At 41.6% G+C, this 21911-nt stretch overlaps 1 protein-coding gene across 8 annotated transcripts in view; it reads right to left on the bottom strand.

Moving 5' to 3' along the window:
* The window catches only part of pleca (plectin a), a 267011-nt gene that overhangs the window by 81945 nt on the left and 163155 nt on the right, over window positions 1-21911 (bottom strand). The window contains exon 1 of one of the 8 annotated variants that reach the window (XM_057827671.1): window positions 8126-8753. The exons of the other annotated variants lie outside the window; for them this stretch is intronic. Coding sequence (XP_057683654.1) covers window positions 8126-8252 — 127 coding nt within the window. The 5' untranslated portion in view covers window positions 8253-8753. Of the gene's footprint in view, window positions 1-8125; window positions 8754-21911 lie in introns of those variants that run through there. 8 annotated transcript variants of the gene reach the window in all.

Genomic DNA, 21911 nt, shown 5'->3' with positions numbered 1-21911 from the left:
AATGACGTGATCGGACCCGATCATGCCGATCGATCGGGACATCTTTATATACAATATAACTAAAGTGAGATTGAACACAATAAGGTTTTAAACAATTTTTTTTTACTACAAAGAGGCCCAAAAATGGGAGTTTCGGCAAGAAATTCCTGCCACTTTCACCCCTGATTGACAGTGATAGATGTCCATGTGTTCGTCTTCGTCTAGTTTTTGTAGATGAAAACTCGGACAAATTTCATCAAGTTTTAGTCGACAACTATTCCAAATGTTTTCATCTGTAAACTTCAAAAGTTTTAGTCCATTAATAATTAAATGAATAAATTAAACGTTTCAAACAATTTCGAATGAACATTGACAGACAAGTACATAATTGTAGAGTCTACAGGGACATTACAGTCTTCGTGATGGTAATACACACTCAGCAGGAAAACAGTACATTATTATCAATTAATTAAACTCACCTGGACGGCATGAACTGTATGTAAAAAGTTTTCGAAGAGTTTAAGACAAGCTAAATGCTAATGCTAATGTGAAGGCTATGCTAACGCTACAAGTTACATTTAGTGTGTGAGTATCACTTGGCACAGACCTTTAAAGGCTGAAGCAACATGCCATATCTAGCCAAGATAAAAAAAAAAAACTTACAAAGCAGCACCTGACATGTGTTTCAGAAAAAGTAAGTCTGGAGTGACTTAGCATGTGCGTGGGGCGGGGTACAGCACGTCACATGAGTGACAGGGCCAAACACTGCTACAATGTATGCAATTAGAAAATGTCACACTTTGTGAACTTATGACGGAAACTAGCAAATTTTCATTTCATTCTCATCTCGTCAGACGAAAACTGCCATTCGTCTCATTATGTTTTAGTCTCCGAAGACTTTTTTAAGCTCATCATCGTCACGTCATCGTCATGAAAAAAATTGCTCTTGGACGAAATATTTTCATTATCGGCATTGTTGACAAATACAAAAGTGTCCAACCGATGTTGATTCGCTGCCAGGCCTCCTAGTTCACAGCAGATGTGTGAAAAGAGCCATGTGATTGAACGTCTATCATTGCCAGTGGCACTGAAAAAGTAGTCCACCCATAGACATCATCACTATTGACGTGTCACTTCATCATTCTTTCCACGATGCCTTATCAGAGGGGGCCGAGCTTCATTTAGTAATAGCCGAAGACGGCACACGCTCATGTCGGATTTAAGCTTGGATTTAACTACGAAAGTTGTACCGCATACAAACAGGAAGTATTGTCTCTGGAGTGATTTGTTAGAGGATTCAAGGTAAATATTATATTTTTCGCACCATGCATGCGTGATTGAAGCATTTATTCGCAGGAATTTTCTTCTTTGTTTACACAAGGAGGCGGCTAATTTTCGCAACTGACTGGCCTTTTAGTTTACTTCTAACCAAGAATCGAGACTGTTTTACGTCCATATCTATGAAGAATTAAGCATTTATTCAGAAGAATTTTCGCCAGAAAAGCTCCTTTTACGCCAGGAGAACGCTAGCCTCATTCACTAACATAGTAGCATGGTATTTCGTCAATATACGTAAAATAAACCCTAACTGTATGGTTACTTTGCTTTTTAACCAAGATTCGAGACTGTTTTACGTCCATATCTATGAAGATATGAGGGAATTATTATTATTATTTTTTTTTCACATGAATATTTGCCAGAAAAGCTTCTTTGACGCTAGGCGGCCGCTAGCCTCATTCGCTAACAGTGTATAATGATAATAAAGGGATATTCTGTTCTATAATAAGTTGTGATTGTATATAGAATTTACTAATTCTCTATTTACATATTATTTACGATTGATTCTGCATGTTTTCCTCAAGTATTAAGTTTCAGATGTTAAATGGAGTGATTTATTAGCTGTTGAAAACTTGCAGTAAAAAAAAAAAAAAAAAAAAAAAGTTTCTATTTTGGTCAAAAACGTATATGATATGTTAAATACTGCTATTGATCCGGAAAATATAAATGATTATCTCTGAATTAGGTGATTTTTGTGCATCTGGTGTAAGATCTAAGCCTTTCCTCGCAATTTTAAGTTGTGTTATATAGAAAATAATTAATCGGGAATTTATAAGGGAACGACTTTGTTTATGCCGCTGCTCATGGAGATTCATTTATGGCTAAGGTGCCTGTTTTGGTTTAAGGTCGTTAGCAGCTTTGGTTTTCTAAATATTTGAATTAAAAGTTTTTGAAATTAGGCCCCCTACGAATCGGCCCTGTATCCCATATAATGTCAATAGGTTATGAAGTTTATGGTCCACCCTAAAGACCATCCTCACCTCAAAGACCCCCCTTAAAGCCAACCTGAAAGATCCACCCAATAGCCTAACGCCTTTCTGTGTTGATGACTGACTTTAGTTTCACTCTCTCCACTTATGAAATCAAATTAATAGAATACAACCCCCTGGCTGTCATTATGGATGTTATTTATTTCGAAGACTGCCACGTTTCTGCATTCCTGCGGAAGGCGCGGCCACCCTCCCACCAGCCCACCTCCTACGTCTCCTCCCCACAGATTGGTGAGGCCGTCATTTGTCAATAACACTCCTATCCGTATTCAAAAAAATAGAAGAAAAAAAAAAACAACTGCAAGTGAAAGCATGCATGTCCATCACATGGATAAGAATGTGAAGAAGCGCCAGGTACCGTTTCGCCCCGTGGCATTGCAGACCGGCACCAATTTGACAGAGTGCTGGCAAACGAGTAGCTCTGTTACTGTTCAACACTGTGGAATGTACTCCCTCGTAAACATTACTCATAAGATATCATGAGGTGAAAAATTAACTACAGTATCAGTGAACACCTTAACGGGCTGTTTTTGTCTCCCTCTAGCGGCAATGGCGTCAATGACATGCGATGCCTGCAGGGTAAAGAGAGGAAAGACGGGAGGGACATTGGCAAGAGGGTTTGGGTGGTATCCATGGCAATACAATGAAAACATGGGTCTGTTTATACGGAAGATGGTCAAAAAGAAGCAAGAACTGTTTACTGATGCAAAACGAAAGCTGTGTTGTTAAAAAGTAGAAGTACATGTATTTTTAATGTAAACACAATGCCATTTTAATGAATAACATTAATTCCATGGATCAGTCATCCCAGGCTGAATGAGAAATAGAAAATAGGAGGCGTCAAGAACCAACTTTAGAAATCAAAGAGCAAACTCAAGAAGTCCCTTGGAAACTAAATCTTTAAGGCCATTCCCAAAGAACTGTTACAAAGACCCCCCTGAAAGACCAAAATAGAGGAAATTGGTTTAAAAAAAAAAAAAAAAAAACCTTCCTCAAAATCCAACCACAAACACTACTGTAAATTTTAAGACCTACCTCAAATACCCTTCTTTAAAGATCAACCTTATAGGCAATCTTTCATCGTTTTTACCTCCGCTTGTTCCTCTAACGTACGTGCATAGACTTCATAATATAAATTATGAAGTCTATGGTAACGCGTACATTTACTCCGTTACATTTATTTCAGTAACTTTTTGAGAAAAATGTACTTCTAAGAGTAGTTTTACTAAGCTATACTTTTTACTGTTACTTGAGTAAACTTTGGGCTACACTAGTCGTTACATTTTTCCTCTTTAATCTACATATTAGATTTTACCTTTTTTCTTGCCAGAGATGCCAACAATGTCTCTACTACAGTGGTTCTTAACTGGGGTTCGGTGAGTAAGCCTCAGGGGTAGGGATGGGACTCGAGAACCAGTTCCAATAGAGAACCGGATCCGTGTGTTACAATTCCATGGAATCGTTTGGCAGTTTATCTAACAATTCTCTTATCAATTCCAACCAACACGAATTACGTCACGTAACTTCTGTGTTCTCTACTGCTGGAGACACTATAAATCCAGAAAGAACACGTATCCTTCCTGAAAAAGCAGACATGCTTATTTTTCTGCAAAAGAATTGTTAATTTTGCACATTTGCACTACGCACTGTTCTGTTGTATTTGACAGTATTTATCTTTTATTATTATTTTTGAGTGCTATCAATCCTTTTAAAAATGAGATTTTTTTATTTCTATTGGAAATGTTTCAGTAAAATGTTGCACATTATTGTGTATTTGCCACAGTTACATAATGCCACAGTTAACATTAAGGCTTTGGGCCTGTTTCGATCTTGTCGTGAGTTTTTAGGGTTGTGACTTATGATCAAACAAATTCGATGCGAATCATAATGTTTGTTATCCTTTTTTCCCAAATTAGAATCGAAAAGAGAATCGAATCGCTAAGCAATATCGATAATGGAATCGGAATTGTAAAAATCGTATCAATTCCCATCCCTACTCAGGGGTTTGATGATAGTTAAGAAACGCAGAGCCTTATTTTGTGTGCAACTAAATCTAGGCAAAGTGGTATATTGGACTGGTTTGCCCTCAATTTACAGGCTTTTTTCCATTTCTTTAAACTGCTAGCCCTATATCCAACGGGAGGAAAGATCGGTTTGCTCAGTACAAGGTTGAATGGCACTTGGTATGAGGAAGTATTACAAACCTACAGACAGCGTGAATTGCGCATATAATTAAAAATAAATAAAATAAAAAACATTTGCGTCATTTTACGCTATGAAAATAGTATATGATGCAAGGATGCGACAATAAATGAAACAATTAAATTCACACTGTTCAATTTTTTGGTTTTCATGTCTACAGTTTCATTTCATTTTCCAACATGAAAATCAAAAGCAAAATTATTTGTAGTAAATTTGAAATCTGGAAGAAATTTGAACAGGAATTCACTTATAAGCTAGCTTGCCAAGTTTTCAATACGTTAAAAAACGCCTCTATTATGAAATTCCACACGGTTTGGTGAATGCACCTGCGAAATTTGTGGAGTTCAGCACCTTTAGCAAGGTTAAGAACCACTGTTCTACCAATTTCACCAATGAGACGTCGCAAACATAATCACATGACTCTATTATACCAATCAGAGTCAAGCTTGCCGTTCCATGATCATGCCAACCTGATAATGTGGTGTCTTTAAAGCACCGTTAAAAATTAAGTATTTGACATAGAGCGCCACGGTCAACATGACTCGAAAGTGCAGATTTTAATCCCTCTCCCAGTTTTATTTGTCACCGATTGATAGAGGTGCACGATAATTATCGGTCCGATAATAGGAACTATGACGTCATCCCAATAAATCCGATAACATTATTTATCGGCCCGATAATATATATTTTTGGCACAGTGTCGGTGGATTAGGATGTGTGCGTTTGTTTCCACTCCTGTTTTGCTAGTATGCAAAGTCTTGTTACTGTTCTAGAGGCCGTACTTTTCCATCACTGAGTGATAAACCTTACTATGGCAATTAGCAAATGTTTGTATTTTACAGTGTTATGTTTACAAGTTCTTGAGAGGCCTTTTGGTTATTGATAGGCTTGCTGTCCTATAATGGCCAGGTTAAGAAAGTTGTTTCATGGACCAAGACCGCAAAAGTCTCCTCTCATGTTGCACCAAATGTTTTATCTCCTGACAAAGCACAATACCTACTGGGTTTATGGATAAAGTCAGTGCTCATTTTTCAGGGGAACACATCGTCCATGATATTGACTGATTGATTGTGATTGACTGAAATTATTTTTATTTGAAAAAAATAAATATGGGTACTTTATTTGAAGTCAAAACGGTTCTCGTCTTTGTTTTGTTCTTTATAATAATGTTCATGTCATCATGAAAATTCTGATTAGGTCAAAGGGAAATCTATGCTGAATCCAACACTAGTATTTTTGACCTACAGATGTCCAAAAACTCAGGTAAATATAGATTTTAAAATTCTACATATATTATCGGTAATTGTATTGGTATCGACCTTCAGGAGCAGGAAGTTATCGATATCGGTTTCAAAAAATGGATATCGTGCATCCCTACCGATTGACCACGGAAAACCAGAGATTTGATCCATTATGTTTCACAGTAGGAAATATGTTTTCTCCAATAGAGGGCACTCATGGTCTTTGGACAAATAATTAAATGAGAATTAAATTATTTTATTTTTTTCTTTGGTTTAATTGTTATGTAATAGGTTACAGTATGGTATAATAATAACAGTTCATATAGATAACTGTGCTGAGAGAAAAAAAAAAAAAATTCAAACAGCATAAGCAGTTACTCACAATGTTACAGATCACTTACTGTAAGTATTCCTCTGACCAAATATTTTTTTACTTGTATTTGAGTACGTTTTTAGGATGACTACTTTTACTTTTTTAATATTATTTTGAAGTAACGCTACTCTGACTTGAGTAAAAAAAAATTGGCTACTCTACCCACATCTTCCTTTAAGTCATTTTATCAAGTTTGTGCAATTTGTGCTGAAAATGCCCAAAATGTCCTTTTTCAATCTATTTTAGGTGATCCTTTTCACTTTCTGCAGCCAGCCCGATTCTCAGTTATATGTTTATGACTGGATCCAATTTGAATATTTAATGCTTAATTTTCAACACAAAACTGATTGGCTTTGTGGGCGCATAAGAAGCAAACAGTACTTGGATGATAAGGTGCGATGTGACATCACATTGTCATCAATTTGAAATCTGCCAAGTTGCAGAGCAGTTTGATTTCCAGAAGCGATTAAATCACAAACACTGTCATCCAGGTCATACACTAATTCTGACTTTTCTTATGCATGAAATAGTGGCAAAACTAAAAAAAGAAATTCCACACAAGGTTAAATACCAAACTCGAAAACCGCCTCGACCTTTCTCAAAGAACGCCCTGAAAGATCATCCTTGAAGCCCAACTAAAAATACCTTCTTGACATACCCTCCCTACATTACAGTACATAGTAGTACAGTACATAACCATGAATGCATTTTTTTACAATCTTGTTTTTCCATGAATATTTTTCTAACTAGAGATCTCCCGATTGATCGGGATGCCGATCGATCGGGTCCGATCACATCATTTTCAAAGTATCGGAATCGGCAAAAAAATATCGGCCATGCCTTTTTTTAATGTATATATATTTTTTAATTAAATCGCTTACTAATTTTATTTAACGTTACAGACATAATATGTTACACTCATCCAGAGTCTTTAGTTTAGGCTTAAGGTAGGGTTATCAAATTTATCTCAATAACGGAGGTAATTAATTTTTTTAAAAAATGTATCACGTTAATTAATGCAATTAATGCATGCGCTGCACGACCCACTCACACATCGGCGCGCTCAATCTGTAATGGCGCCATCATACCTATATAGGGAGATAAAAGGCAGCGTAAAATGAGTAGAGTGAACTTTGGCAGCCTTTGGAGCCTCTTTTTAATTAGCTAGAGCCTTAGAATCCCTCTCCCTGCGATTAGAAATATCATGGGAAGCAATGTGGGGAAGCAAGGTAGCAACTGATCTTTTTCTTGACACCTTATGTTATTTCCCAACACAGAGAAGATATATCCATTGGTAGCACTACGCACAGTCATGGTTCCACTTCCCATCATGCATTTGGGCATGCCTACAGTATCATTTACTGAAAACTCAACAAATACACTAGATGGCAATATTTAGTCACAATATACAAAGTAACAAGTCTTTCTATCCGTGGATCCCTCTCACAGAAAGAATGTTAATAATGTAAATGCCATCTTGAGGATTTATTGCCATAATAAACAAATACAGTACTGTATATTGAATTTACTGTATGTAGAATGTATATATTCGTCAGAGTTTTATTCATTTTTTTCTTAATGCATTGCCAAAATGTATATGATTGGGAAAAATTATCGGGAATGATTGGAATTGATTCGGGAGCAAAAAAAAAGCAATCGGATCGGGAAATATCGGAATCGGCAGATACTCAAACTAAAACGATCGGGATCGGCTCGGGAGCAAAAAAACATGATCGGAACAACCCTATTTCTAACTTATCAACCGCACCCAATTTAATTAGAGAGCCACTGATTGAATGCAGACATAACAAATCAATCCCAGATCAACTCAAAATTGAGCTTAAACACCCACTCGTGTGATAGGGAGGATGTACTGTAGGTACCCATCACTCACACGCAACCCATACAAAACAATCAGTGCGCAGGCGTGCGTCAATTCTCCTCCCCCTCCTCCTTTCCTCAAATCCGCCTGCGGGGAAGTCCGTGAACGCGCGGAAACATACCTGCGCAGCACATGCGGCTGTAGAGGTGCGCGCCCACTTGCTCGCAACTCATCTCGTGGATGTAATTCATCTTCCGGTAAGTGAAGGTGGATTCCACCACTCGGCCGCCTTTCACGCGAGCCTCCATACTGCCGAGCTATGTAGAAAACCCCCGCATGGAGTTTTTTCCGTGACCAACTTTTGTCTCTACGCGAGCTCCATGAAGGAGGAGGAGAGAAGAAGTGTCGTCTCGGATTGCACCCAAGTCCAACCCACTCCTGTTGGTGCGTTCAGCGGCCGTGCGTAAAAACTTCCATTTATGCATAGCCACGTGCACGCGCCTTGGCTTTTTTTCCCTCTATTTTTTTTTCTTGTAATGTGTGACATCTGTACCGCCCAGCACTTGCATAACCCACCCCAGAGCTCCAATTAAACACACATGCCGACTGAGTGCGCAGAAGTACACACACACAGATCATGGGAGCCTCTTTTCCCGTAGTCGTAATTCAGCTGTCAAATGTCACTACTTTCTTAACAAAACAAAGACAAAACAAATATAGACATCAAAGAACTGTCATCCTGCAAAAACACATGAAAGGATAACAGATTTAAAGCAACACTTGGTAACTTTTTAGTTTTGGTCGCTTTTAGCGACACCAGTGGACAAAAGCGGTAGTGTTCTGCTTTAAGGAAGACTGCGTTTCCCATGAGAACCAGCGGTGCGTTTCCCATGAGGACCAGCGCACACCCGCAGTGTCGTAAAATCAATCAATCAATCAATCAATCAATCAATCAATCAATCAATCAATCAATCAATCAATCAATCAATCAATCAATCAATCAATCTCCCTGTCGTCTGCAGATGGACTACACAACATTTCTGTTCCCAGCGGCTGTGTGAGGGATGAATAGTAATAAGGTAATCATAGACTTCATAATGTTATTGATGGGGTGAGGGGCCGATTAATAGGGGGCCTGCATTGTTGGCGTGGCCGTCAAAGCTGACCGAGTGGAATCACAATAGGTTTTTTGTAAAAAAAAAATTTAAAAAACAAACAAACTGCAGTTAGCATTTATTTTACGTAAATATGTCGAAGTAAGATGCTAGTCTGTTAGTCAATGTCACGGCCGCCATATGGAAAAAGCTTTTCCGGTGAAAATTTTTGTGAATAAATGCTTAAGTCCCTGAATTCTTTAGATATGGACATAAAACAGTCTTGATTCTTGGTTAAAAAAAAAACAAAAAAAACATGCAGTTAGCGTTTATTTTACAAAAATATGTCAAAATAGGATGCTAGTCTGTTAGCTAATGTGGCGGCAGCCTTACAATAAAAACCTTTCACGTTGAAAATTCTTGTGAATAAATGCTTAAAATCCCAACTTCTTTATAGATATGAACGTGAAACAGTGTTGATTCTTGGTTATTTATTTATTTATTTTTTTAAACATGCAGTTAGCGTTTATTTTACACAAATATGTCAAAGTACGATGCTAGTCTGTTAGTCAATGTGGCAGCAGCCTTACAACATAAACCTTTCACGTTGAAAATTCTTGTGAATAAATGCTTAAATTCCCGAATTCTTTATAGATATGAACGTAAAACAGTCTCGATTTTTTGTTAAAAGAGCAAAAAACCGGGCAGTTTGTATTTATTTTACGTAAATATGTCGAAGAATGATGCAAGTTTGTTAGACAATGTGGTGGCAGCCTTACAACAAAGAGCTTTTAACGTTGAAAATTCTTGTGAAAAAATGAAAAATATAATAATTACCTTGAATCCTCAAACAAATCACTACTGAGACAATCCTTCCTGTTTGTATGCGGTACAGCTTTCGTACTTTTTCAACCTAAAGCCGGCGTTGGATCACTTTATGTGTCGCTGCGACCGACTGAAGCGGATTGTAGGATGGCCCTTTACTTGAAGGCGTGGCGCAGTCAAGGTCGAGCTGACCCGTTAATATCATTATGAAGTCTGAGGTAATGAATCCAGTTGTGGCTAAACAATAGCATATGAAGGTTAGCAACTGTGTGGCGTAGTATGGCTAACAACCCCACCCGAACTTGTCAGCACTGACGGATATAAAACAGGTGTCATTCAACTAGTTGTCAATCGCAGTCGACATATTATCACAAATATTGTGAAAATATTCTATATAGTTATAGTGTTGCTTTAAGTAAATATAAAGAATCAAATGTATTAATACTGCAAAATACATGTAAACTCACTTAAAATTACTATTTGTTTTATAAGTAAATCGGATCTTTTGCACCATTATTTTCTTTTTTAATTCAAAATACGTACATAGACTTCATCATGATATTGACGGGTCAGATTCCACCTTCACTGCGCCACACCTTCAAGTAGGGGCCATCCCACAATCCGCTTCAGTTATTCGCAGTTGGTCACAGCGACACATGCAGCGATCCAACGCCGGATTTAGGTTGAAAAAGTACGAAAGCTGTACCGTATACAAACAGAAGGGATTGTCTCAGGAGTGATTTGTTCGAAGATTCAAGGTAAATTTTTCATTTTTTCACAAGAATTTTCAACGTAAAAAGCTCTTTGTTGTAAGGCTGCTGCCACATTGTCTAACAGACTAACAGATTCACACATATTTCAAACATATTTACTTCAACATATTTACGTAAAATAAATGCTATCTGCCCGTTTTTTTGCTCTTTTAACAGAGAATCGAGACTGTTTTATGTTCATATCTGTAAAGAATTTGGGGTTTTAAGCATTTATTCACAAGAATTTTCAACATAAAAAGCTCTGTTTACATATTGCAGCCACCACATTGACTAACAGACTAGCATGGTACTTCGACATTTTTACATAAAATATATGCTAACTGCCCGCTTTTTTTCTCTTTTAACAAAGAATCGACACTGTTTCATGTTCATTATCTATAAAGAACTCAGGGATTTAAGCATTTATTCACAAGAATTTTCAATAAAAAAAAGCTCTTTGTGATTCCACTCTGTCAGCTTTGATGGCCACGCCCTATTAATTGGCCCCGCGCCCTGTCATTATCATTATCAAGTCTATGATACGTAATATGAAAAAAATAAAATATTCGCAATTTTCAAAAAGAGTATTTGTTTTTCTTTTTTTAATTTAAAATAAAGTAGAAAACAAAATACATTTTAAAAATAAAAAGAATATTTAAAAGAAGGGGGGAAAGGATTGGAATGTCAGTCATGTCTCAAAACGATTATTCCACTATAAGCTATTAGCTCCAATTGACAGTAATAAATGTCCAATCCATTTAAAGTGGGAGGGTTTGCAACTACTAGTGATAAACTCATTTACAGTACATTCAAAGCAGAAGGATGAAACGAGCCACATGATTGGAAGTCTATCACCACCAACAACAAACTAATCACATTTGCGATGAATTTCCCGACCCACCCAGGCCAACTGAGGTCCGCGTGTACATTTGGGCTCTGACGGCCATGTTTACAACAGCTGCGCATCATAAATAACCTACACACGCACTGAAGCTAACCTATTGTTGTCTTGTGTGCTTCGTGCAAAACGGCTCAGCCATTCATGTCCTTCACAGCATGTGGAGGAGAAACTCTCATACGCAACCTGTGGGAAGACTATTGAAAGGAATCGTTTGTGTACAGTAATTCTTGCGTTGCACATAGAAGAAGAGCACTCTGCCAAGAATTCTTGGGGTGTTTATGATACAGTAAATTGTTCTGGAAAACCGTAATTATTGCGTATAGAGTTTCCTTTTATTTATTTATTTTTTAAATGGCCCTGAAAACGACTAGCCTTGCGAGCAAGACTGTACTTCCTGATTCAATGATCCCTCTTTCAAACCTCAACTGTCCACGTTTTTTTTTTTTTTTTTGCTTTTAACCAAGAATCGAGACTGTTTTACTTCCATATCTACAGTAAAAAGAATTCGGGGATTTAAGCATTTATTCACAAGAATTTTCACCGGGAAAGTTATGTTTACATCAGGCAGCCGCTAGCTACATTCCCTAACAGACTACCATTGTACTTCGACATATTTGCGTAAAATAAATGGTAACTGCACGTTTTTTGTTTTCCTTTAACCAAGAATCGAGACTGTTTTACGTCCATATCTGTAAAGAATTCAGGGATTTAAGCATTTATTCACAATAATTTTCATCGGAAAAGCTCTGTTTACATCAGGCGGCCGCCACATTGACTGACAGATTAGCATCGTACTTTGACATATTTACGTAAAATAAATGCTAACTGCATGTTTTTTTTTCTTTTACCCAAGAATCGAGACTGTTTTATGTCCATATTTATAAAGAATTCAGGGATTTAAAGGGTATGAAAACGCAAAGGGGGTGTGAGACATCAATAGAACCGTTATGTGCCAAGATAACAAATATTGATAAAGTTAACAAAAAAATCAATCAAATTAATGAGCAATTATCGAAAATAGATCGAAAATGACGAACATTTCCGAAAGTGTTCCGGAAACAGCCGAATGGGGCGGAGACGTCATAACAAGGAAACAAAAGGTCGAGGCAGGTGCCATCGTTGTTTATCGACGAGAGAGTTGCGTTCGTGTTTTATCAAAAAATCGCTAAAATGGTTCAAACCTGTCATGCTATGTGGTGTACAAATAGCCATTTGTCGCAGTGTAGTACCCATGAGTTCCCGAACGCGAGAAAAAGAGCTGGACTACGCAGACAATGAGTAAAGTTGGTCAGTGCTAAGAGGGCTAATTTTGCAGACCCAGCCTCCGGCACGGTTTTGTGTGGTGCGCATTTTACACCTGAAAGCTATACGAACTATGGGCAAATGAAATCAGGTTTTGCTAAGAAATTGCTGCCGAAAGCAGATACGGTGCCCGGTGAAAGAGGACGATGACTGGCTCTGATGAGACCACCTCACCACCCCAGGCAGAGCAAAGGAGGGAAATGGCCAGAGTGAGTACTCTTTTATAATAAAAAAAACATCACGCATTGGATATAGGACTGGACACATGTATAAATTATCGCTCATAAAACATATAGAACAAATCCTCTAATCCCATTCATATTTGTGTCGGTTGGCAGAGCGAAACCGATGATAGCATATTAAATGATAATTATTCTATACATTACTTTATTTTGCGGTCACGGTGTATCAGCTTCACAAAAAGAAATGCAAAACAAACCATTCGGTGATTCTGTTGCCGCCGGTGTTTCATCAGTGTGATTGCTCCCCTCAATGATCCTTTCATTAGGCTGCATTGGTTTTCGTTTGGGCTCAAATTGATAACCCAAAACACCAAAGATAGGTTCATAACTCTCTTCGTCACCATTAGAAGAATGTTCGTTACGTCGGATTCGTCGCTGCAAATACAAACAAAATTGTCCGCCATTATCGCCGCCATTCAGTACTAAGCACTGAACCGGTTGTTTCCCTATAGTGACGTCACGCACACAATATGCTAGATTTCCGGCATCTCGGAGGCGGGTCCTTTTAGCTTGACAATCGACCTAATTTCTATCATTTTCTTGGTGTTGCGATGTGTGTAATTACACGAAGTGTCATGATATGAATTCAAAAGGCATGCGTTGATGGATAAATGATGGAATATTAGCATTTCCCCAGGTGTTGTCATACCCTTTAAGCATTTATTCACTAGAATTTTCTACGAAAATTTTTGTCTGCGACTCCACTCGGTCAGCTTTGACGGCCACGCCAACAATTCAGGCCCCCTATTAATCGGCCCCGCGCCATGTGTCCCATCAAATTCATTATGAAGTCTATGGTGTGACATTTGAAGTGTTGTTAGCCTGCCTCATAGCAGTGTCTGGTTGTGTCACCAATGTGACGTGCTGCGCCCGCCCCCACTCACCAGTGCAGTGTCCTCTCTACTTTCCTGGCACACACGGATTTGTGTTTGTTTTCTTATCATGGCCAGAGAGAATATAGAATGTTGCTTTAGCCTTTACAGGTATGTGCTGAGTGATCATCACACATTAAATGTAACTCGTAGTTAGGGTTGCCACCTGTCCCTTAAAATAAGGAACTGAAAGAACAGTAAAAAGAACAGAAAATCAGAAATTGGGAATTAAATGTTGCATTCCATATTGAACTGATACAGAATTTAAATGAATAGATACATTTCTATGCATTTTAGGAGTTTTTCCTCTGCCTGTACAGCTTTGGGCGCGAGGGGGGCGTCCCGTATGTCTTATTTCTGAAAGGTGGCAACCCTACTCGTAGCGTTAGCATAGCATTTGCGTTAGCATTAGGCTAGTGCTAACGGCGAGCGTCTTAAAACTGTCGGACATTTTTTTTTGTGGTGGGTATAATTAATTAAAAATTATGTACTGCTTTCCTGATGAGTGTGTATTATCACGAACTTGGCGTTGTCCTTGTAGAGGCTACAATATGTGCTCGTCTGCCAATGTTAATTCGAAATAGTTGGAAACCTCAATTTTTTAAATTTTGGTGTAATTCTTACTTTACTACTTTAACTACTTACTTTACTTTTTACTAGTACTTTTTGTAATTTTACAGATGAAAAAATTTTTTAGTAAACGTCGACTAAAACTAGTCTACATTAGTCTTGAGTTTTCGTCAACAAAAACTACAAGTAGAAAAACACATTTTGAGATGAATGAAATATGACTTAGACTAATAAGTATTATCGTCCAAAAGACTAAGACGAAAATTAAAAGGGCTGTCAAAAAAAAAAAATGTGTCCAACCACTTCCCCTGTCATCTAATGTTCCAGAATCCAGCCAATAAGGAGAAAGAGGCGTGACCAGGAAGTGTTACAATCCGCGAATGCGGAGAACAAGATTGGACCCAAACACAGACAACAGAAGGGAAGCGTTCGGGGATTTATTATTCACAATCAAAACAAAACTCGCGAACGCGGAAAAGTGGGACTAACAAAAGGATTCCGTGACATACAGGTCGACGGGGATCAAAAACGCGAAAACTGAGCAAAGGGCAGATAGCCAAAAAGACAAACAAAAATACACTCGATACCTGCACAAGGTAGAGGATGACAAAGCTAAGACGTCTGACGACCTAGATGACAAATACAGAGCGGCTCGAAAGCAGTATGTGCGAATGGCGACCAGCAAACTAATCTCTCGGCGCCGTTGTGTTGGTTCGCCACCGTTTATATATTAGTGTTGATTAGCTGGAACTCGCTGCCGGTGTGACGTCACGAATGCTCCCACAGCTGGCCCTGAAACAAACAAAATCTAACCAGCAGCGCATCATGACAGTACCCCCCCCTCAAAGGGAGCCCCCTGGCGACCCACCTGGCTTCCCGGGACAGCGCGCGTGAAAGTCTCGGATGACAGAGGGATCCAGGATCCAGGAGCGGGGAACCCACTGGCGTTCTTCAGGACCATAGCCCTCCCAGTCGACCAGATACTGAACCCCCCTGCCCCTTCTCCTCGAGTCCAAAATAGACCTCACAGTGTAAACCGGGTCACCATCGATCAAGCGTGGAGGAGGAGGGGGATCCTCCAGGGGACACAGCGGGCTGGAGGAGACTGGCTTCAGCAGGGAGACGTGGAAGACTGGATGAATCCTGAGGGAAGGAGGGAGCGTGAGCCTCACAGCCACTGGATTGACGACCCTGTCCACCACATATGGCCCAATGAAACGGGGACCCAGCTTCTTAGTGCCCCCAGCAATGTTCAAGTCTTTGGTTGAGAGCCAAACCCTCTGGCCCGGCCGGTACTGAGGAGCCGGTCTCCGGAAGCGATCGGCCAACAGTTGGTTGCGTGTTGCCGTCCTCGAGAGAGCTGCACGTGCGTCCCGCCAGACCCGATGTGCCCGCCGCAGGTGTTGTTGCACCGAAGGTATGGAGACGCCAGACTCCTGGGACGGGAACAAAGGAGGCTGGAAGCCGTATGCCGTTTTAAATGGTGACATACCTGTGGCGGTGCTGACAAGTGTGTTATGGGCATATTCCACCCATGGTATATGAGACGACCAGGACGATGGGTGCTGGTGGCAGACACACCGAAGGGCTGCAGCTAGGTCTTGGTTGGCCCGCTCCGTCTGGCCATTAGTCTGAGGGTGGTAGCCTGACGACAAGCTAGCTGTAGCTCCCATGGCTTTACAGAACGCCTTCCACACTCGGGACACGAATTGAGGGCCCCTGTCGGACACCAGGTCAGAGGGTATGCCGTGAATGCGAAACACATGACTCACGAGGTAATTGGCAGTTTCCAGAGAAGATGGCAGCTTTGGGAGCGGGATGAAGTGGGCCATCTTTGAGAACCTGTCAACAACAGTCAATACCACCGTATTTCCCTGGGACCTGGGAAGGCCAGAGACAAAATCCACAGCAATGTGGGACCATGGACGTGATGGAACCGGCAGGGGGCGCAGGAGACCAGCAGGAGCACAATGCGACGACTTATTCTGGGCACATACTGAGCAAGCCTGGACAAACTCCCGAATGTCGTCATTCATTCTAGGCCACCAGAACTTCTGGGATATTAAAAACTGTGTCCGGGATACCCCCGGATGGCATGCCACTTTTGAGGCGTGCCCCCATTGCAGCACCTCAGCTTTGTGTTCTTGGGGAACAAACAACCTGTCCTTGGGGCACCCCACTGGAATATTCATGCTTTGCAGTGAGCTGGCGACCTTCTTTTCCACCTCCCACTGAAGTGCCCCCACTACTTGGGCCTCAGGCACAATGGGCTCCGGAACAGCCTCGTGGAGGTCTGAGCTGAAGACCCTGGACAAAGCATCCGGCTTGGTGTTGCGAGAGCCCGGGCGGTAGGTGATGGTGAAGTTGAACCGTGTGAGGAAGAGAGCCCAGCGTGCCTGACGTGAATTCAGTCTTTTGGCTGCTCGGATGTAGGCCAGGTTCTTGTGGTCCGTGAAGATTTCAAATGGCTCTGGCGTCCCCTCCAGCCAATGCCTCCATACCTGGAGCGCCAGAACGATGGCTAGCAGCTCCCGGTTACCAACATCATAATTTCGTTCTGCAGGACTGAGGCGACGTGAGAAGAAGGCGCAGGGGTGAACCCTCTGGTCGACTGGGGAACGCTGTGAAAGAATGGCCCCCACTCCTGAATCCGACGCATCCACTTCTACGATAAATGGCACATCGGTATTAGGGTGAGTAAGTACAGGGGCATGAGTAAATGATCGTTTAAGAGCTACAAACGCAGCCTCAGCTTCTGGAGTCCATCTAAATGGAACTTTTATGGATGTAAGCCTTGTCAAAGGTTCTGCCTTCTGGCTGTAGTTGCGAATGAAGCGCCTATAGAAGTTCGCAAACCCGAGGAACCTTTGCAAGTGCTTCCTTGATGTTGGAGATGGCCACTCGACCACAGCCTGTATCTTAGCTGGATCTGCTCTTATTTGGCCCTTCTCCACTACAAACCCCAGAAACTGGACTGAACGGGCATGGAACTTGCACTTCTCCGCTTTGACATACAAACGGTTTTCGAGCAGTCTTTGCAGGACCAGCCGAACATGCTGTCTGTGCTCGTCGAGGCTTCTAGAGAAAATTAGGATGTCGTCCAAATAAATAAAACAAAACCGACCGACCATGTCCCGGAGTACATCATTTACAAGATTTTGGAAGACTGCCGGTGCGTTAGTTAGTCCGAATGGCATGACTAGATATTCAAAGTGTCCACTGGGAGTATTAAATGCAGTCTTCCATTCATCGCCCTCCTTTATCCTTACCAAGTGATAAGCATTGCGCAAGTCTAGTGTGGTAAAAACACACGCGGACTGTAACTGTGCGAAAGCAGAGTCCAGCAGAGGTAGGGGGTACTTGTTCTTAACAGTGATGTCATTAAGGCCCCTGTAATCAACGCACGGCCGAAGTGTTTTATCCTTTTTACTGATAAAGAAGAATCCCGCCCCGACAGGAGATTTCGACGGACGAATCAGCCCGGCCGCGAGAGACGACGATATGTAATCGTTTAGGGCCCCCTGCTCAGGTTTGGACACCTGATACAGTTTTGAGGAGGGCAACAATGAATTCGGAACCAAATCAATAGAACAATCGTAGGGTCGATGTGGTGGCAGTGACATTGCTAGGTCTTTGCTAAAAACCAACTTGAGGTCGTGATATTCAGCGGGCACCAAAGCCAAATCAATGTGTTCTGGCACACGTAGCACCGTGGGACCAGAGGAGGACGGGGCAGCGCGCAAACAATGTGAATGACAGTGCACGCTCCAATTGGTGATTCTGGGGGTCTCCCAGTCTATGTCTGGATTGTGCAGTTTAAGCCATGTTAACCCAAGAACCACAGGCGCCAATTTTGTTGGCATGACAAAAAACGGTCTACGCTCACAATGGTTACCCGACACTACCAACTGGAGATTTTCCGTTACGTGTGTGACTGTGGAAATGAGGTCCCCATTTAGGTCCCGTACTTCCCGGGGCTCCGTCAACTTAATCAGGGTTCCGCCAAGTGCTTCTGTAACTGAAAAATCCACAAAACAGTCATCCGCCCCTGAATCGATCAAAACCGTCACTTTACAACTGCTGCCATTGCCTGTAATAATGCCAGGTAATTGCAGTCTAGTGTTCTCTAGTTTGTTTACAGTCTTGGCAGCTGTGGGTGGGTACTCACAGGGTCGCGGTGGAGTACCTCTACTTGACTTAGCCTTTGCGGTGGCGACGGTCGACGCCGGTGGCCGGTCCCAATGGCTTCTCCGAGCTGCACGGGGATTTCCCGGACAAGAAGCTACCTGGTGACCTGGTTCACCACAGTACAGGCAGAGCCGCTCCACCATGCGCCGGCTGCGCTCCCTTGCATCGAGTCTTTTGCCGCCGAGCTGCATCGCCTCCTCGTCTGTCGTCGGCTGCCACTCCAAGCCAGGCGAGGCAATAGGAGCCCGAGGTGAGCCTGCTGTAGAAGCTGACGAAGCTCTCCCGACGACCGCACTCGCCGACCGACCGCGCCGCTCAGCTCCTCTCTCTCGCTCGCGCTCATGAAGCCGATTGTCCAAAGAAATAGATAAAAAAATTAATTCCTCCAAATCTTTAGTTTCGTCGCGGGCGGCTAGCTCATCCTTCACCAATGGGTGCAGCCCCCTCCGAAAAATGCTACGCAAGGCTGCGTCATCAAAGCCACTCTCCGCCGCCAAAATGCGGAAGGAGACTGAGTAGTCCGCGACTGACTGCGTGCCCTGCGAAAAATCGAGCAAACGACTGCCGGCCTCTTTACCCCGTATGGGGTGATCAAAAACTCTCCTCATCTCTTCGATGAAAGCCGGAAAAGATACTCGTATTTCCGGGTACCGATTGCTAATCGCCATTGACCATGCTGCTGCCTTATCCGTGAGAAGGCTCATGACAAACGCAACCCGGGACCGATCAGTGGAATACGTGAGGGGTTGTTGGTCGAAAACTAAAGAACATTGGTGCAAAAACTGCCCACACGAGCCGGGTTCCCCGCCGTAGCGTGGCGGGTGCGGAATGTCGGGCTCACGCAACGGAGTGGAAGCCGAGTCGGCTGATGCAGCGAGGGGGACGTGCATCGAAGCCGCGGCTGTGGCTGAAGCAAGGCGGTGAGCACCAAACCGGTCCACCCGTGCTTCAAGAGCGCACATGTTAACGGTGAGTCTATTTAACGCCAACATGATTTCATGGAGCATGTGATCGTGCGGGTCGACGCGCTCCCGCGGTTCCGAAAACTCCTGGACTAACGGCTCGCTGTCTGAGGGGTCCATTTTGGCCGAGAGATTCTGTTACAATCCGCGAATGCGGAGAACAAGATTGGACCCAAACACAGACAACAGAAGGGAAGCGTTCGGGGATTTATTATTCACAATCAAAACAAAACTCGCGAACGCGGAAAAGTGGGACTAACAAAAGGATTCCGTGACATACAGGTCGACGGGGATCAAAAACGCGAAAACTGAGCAAAGGGCAGATAGCCAAAAAGACAAACAAAAATACACTCGATACCTGCACAAGGTAGAGGATGACAAAGCTAAGACGTCTGACGACCTAGATGACAAATACAGAGCGGCTCGAAAGCAGTATGTGCGAATGGCGACCAGCAAACTAATCTCTCGGCGCCGTTGTGTTGGTTCGCCACCGTTTATATATTAGTGTTGATTAGCTGGAACTCGCTGCCGGTGTGACGTCACGAATGCTCCCACAGCTGGCCCTGAAACAAACAAAATCTAACCAGCAGCGCATCATGACAGTAAGCAACTATCCGCTTGAATACAATGCTGGAGTTTTTTTGGAAATACACTTAATTTCCTCGTTAAAAGAAGAAGAAAGAACGTCACGTAAAGCTTTTCTTGACAAATTATGTTTTTGCTCCATCATACTGTGGCTTAATTTGGATTGGTCACCTTCTGATGGCGAGCTAATCAGGTGACAGAGGCGGGACCTGCAGATGTGACCAGGAAGCGATTATCTGCTTGAATACTACAGCGGAATGCAAACCTTATTTGTAGATAGGTTCATTTTCCAAGTTTTGTCTGAAATACACTTCATTTCCTCAAAAGAGGAGCAAAGAACATCACTAAAAGCTTCTTTTTGACAGGAAACAATGTTTTCCCGAGTGTGACGAGAAGAGTTATCGTCCGATCAGCAGCCGTATTTTTTTTTAAGGTTCTTCTAGGGATGTACCGGTACACACAAGTCGGTAGGTACCTCGGTACTGGGGTCACGGTTCGGTATGGGTTTAATACAATAGAGAAAACAAAAAGTTTGTTGTATTTGCTAAAACTGAACAGCAGCTCTTATTAAGTGCAAAATAAATAGAAGAAAATGTGAATGTGTGTTTTTATTGTTCTTACATTCTTTAATTCACAGTTTGTATGTAAAAACGTATACAATGTAGGGATCGACTGCAGTAACAGTTAAAGTCAGGTAGCACCCACCAGCTGGCAACTTTGGTAACTTAAATTTTTTTTTTTTTTTTTTCCAAAAGTAAGATACTACTATGTTCACTGTTGGATTACACACAGTTAACTGTAAACCATTACTAGTGAACATACACTCCGACCTAAGATATTTGATTTTAGCCAATATAAAACATAAGTGCAACAGGTTCCAAAACTGAAAAAGCATCTCTTGAAAAAGTGCAGCAAATTATATATTCACTCAGTGTTTTAATTACTTCAGCCTAAGGCTAGAGCAAAATAAACATGTGAAAATATAAAATAAATACACTTCAAAAACGGTTATTAATACTGCATTTGATAGTTACCACTCAGTACATTCGCCATAAACTTCGTAATGATCAATAACTTCTTCTTCATCTGTTTTGGTTTGTCTTATTCGACTAATGTCAGTTGTTGGTTTAGGCGCATTACCACTACCGCCCCCCGGATTTAAAAAAAAAAAATTTAAACTCGAATGTACAGGTAATCCCCAGGTTACGAATGAGTTTTGTTCCTACACTGACGACATAACCCGAATGTCCGCGTGAGTCGGAATTAACCTTTGAAGTAACCCCTAAATACCCCCGAAATCTCAAAATAACTGTCCAAAAACAAGCAACAGGCTTGCTAGGAGCATCTCCATTCTCTTTAGAGCACAAAATATGCTAGATAAGAGGGCTCTCCAAACCCTTTACAGCGCACTTGTCTTGCCGCACCTCAGCTACTGTTTGGAAATCTGGGGGCACACGTACACAACACACCTTTATCCACTTTTTATCCTTCAAAAAAAGGCAATTGGGATAAAGCACCGTTCAGAGCGCACACAAACAAACTTTACATCAAGTCCAAGCTATTAAAATTTTATGACTTGGTTAACTTCAAAACTGCCCAAATGATGTACAAGGCCCACGCAAACAGTCTCCCGCCTAACCTACAAGCTCTATTCCAACTAAGGGAATCAAACTA

This window comes from Corythoichthys intestinalis, chromosome 22, assembly GCF_030265065.1.
Source record: "Corythoichthys intestinalis isolate RoL2023-P3 chromosome 22, ASM3026506v1, whole genome shotgun sequence".
NCBI lineage: Eukaryota > Metazoa > Chordata > Actinopteri > Syngnathiformes > Syngnathidae > Corythoichthys > Corythoichthys intestinalis.
Note: the sequence above shows the minus strand (reverse complement) of the source record. Positions and strands in the feature narration are given on the sequence as shown.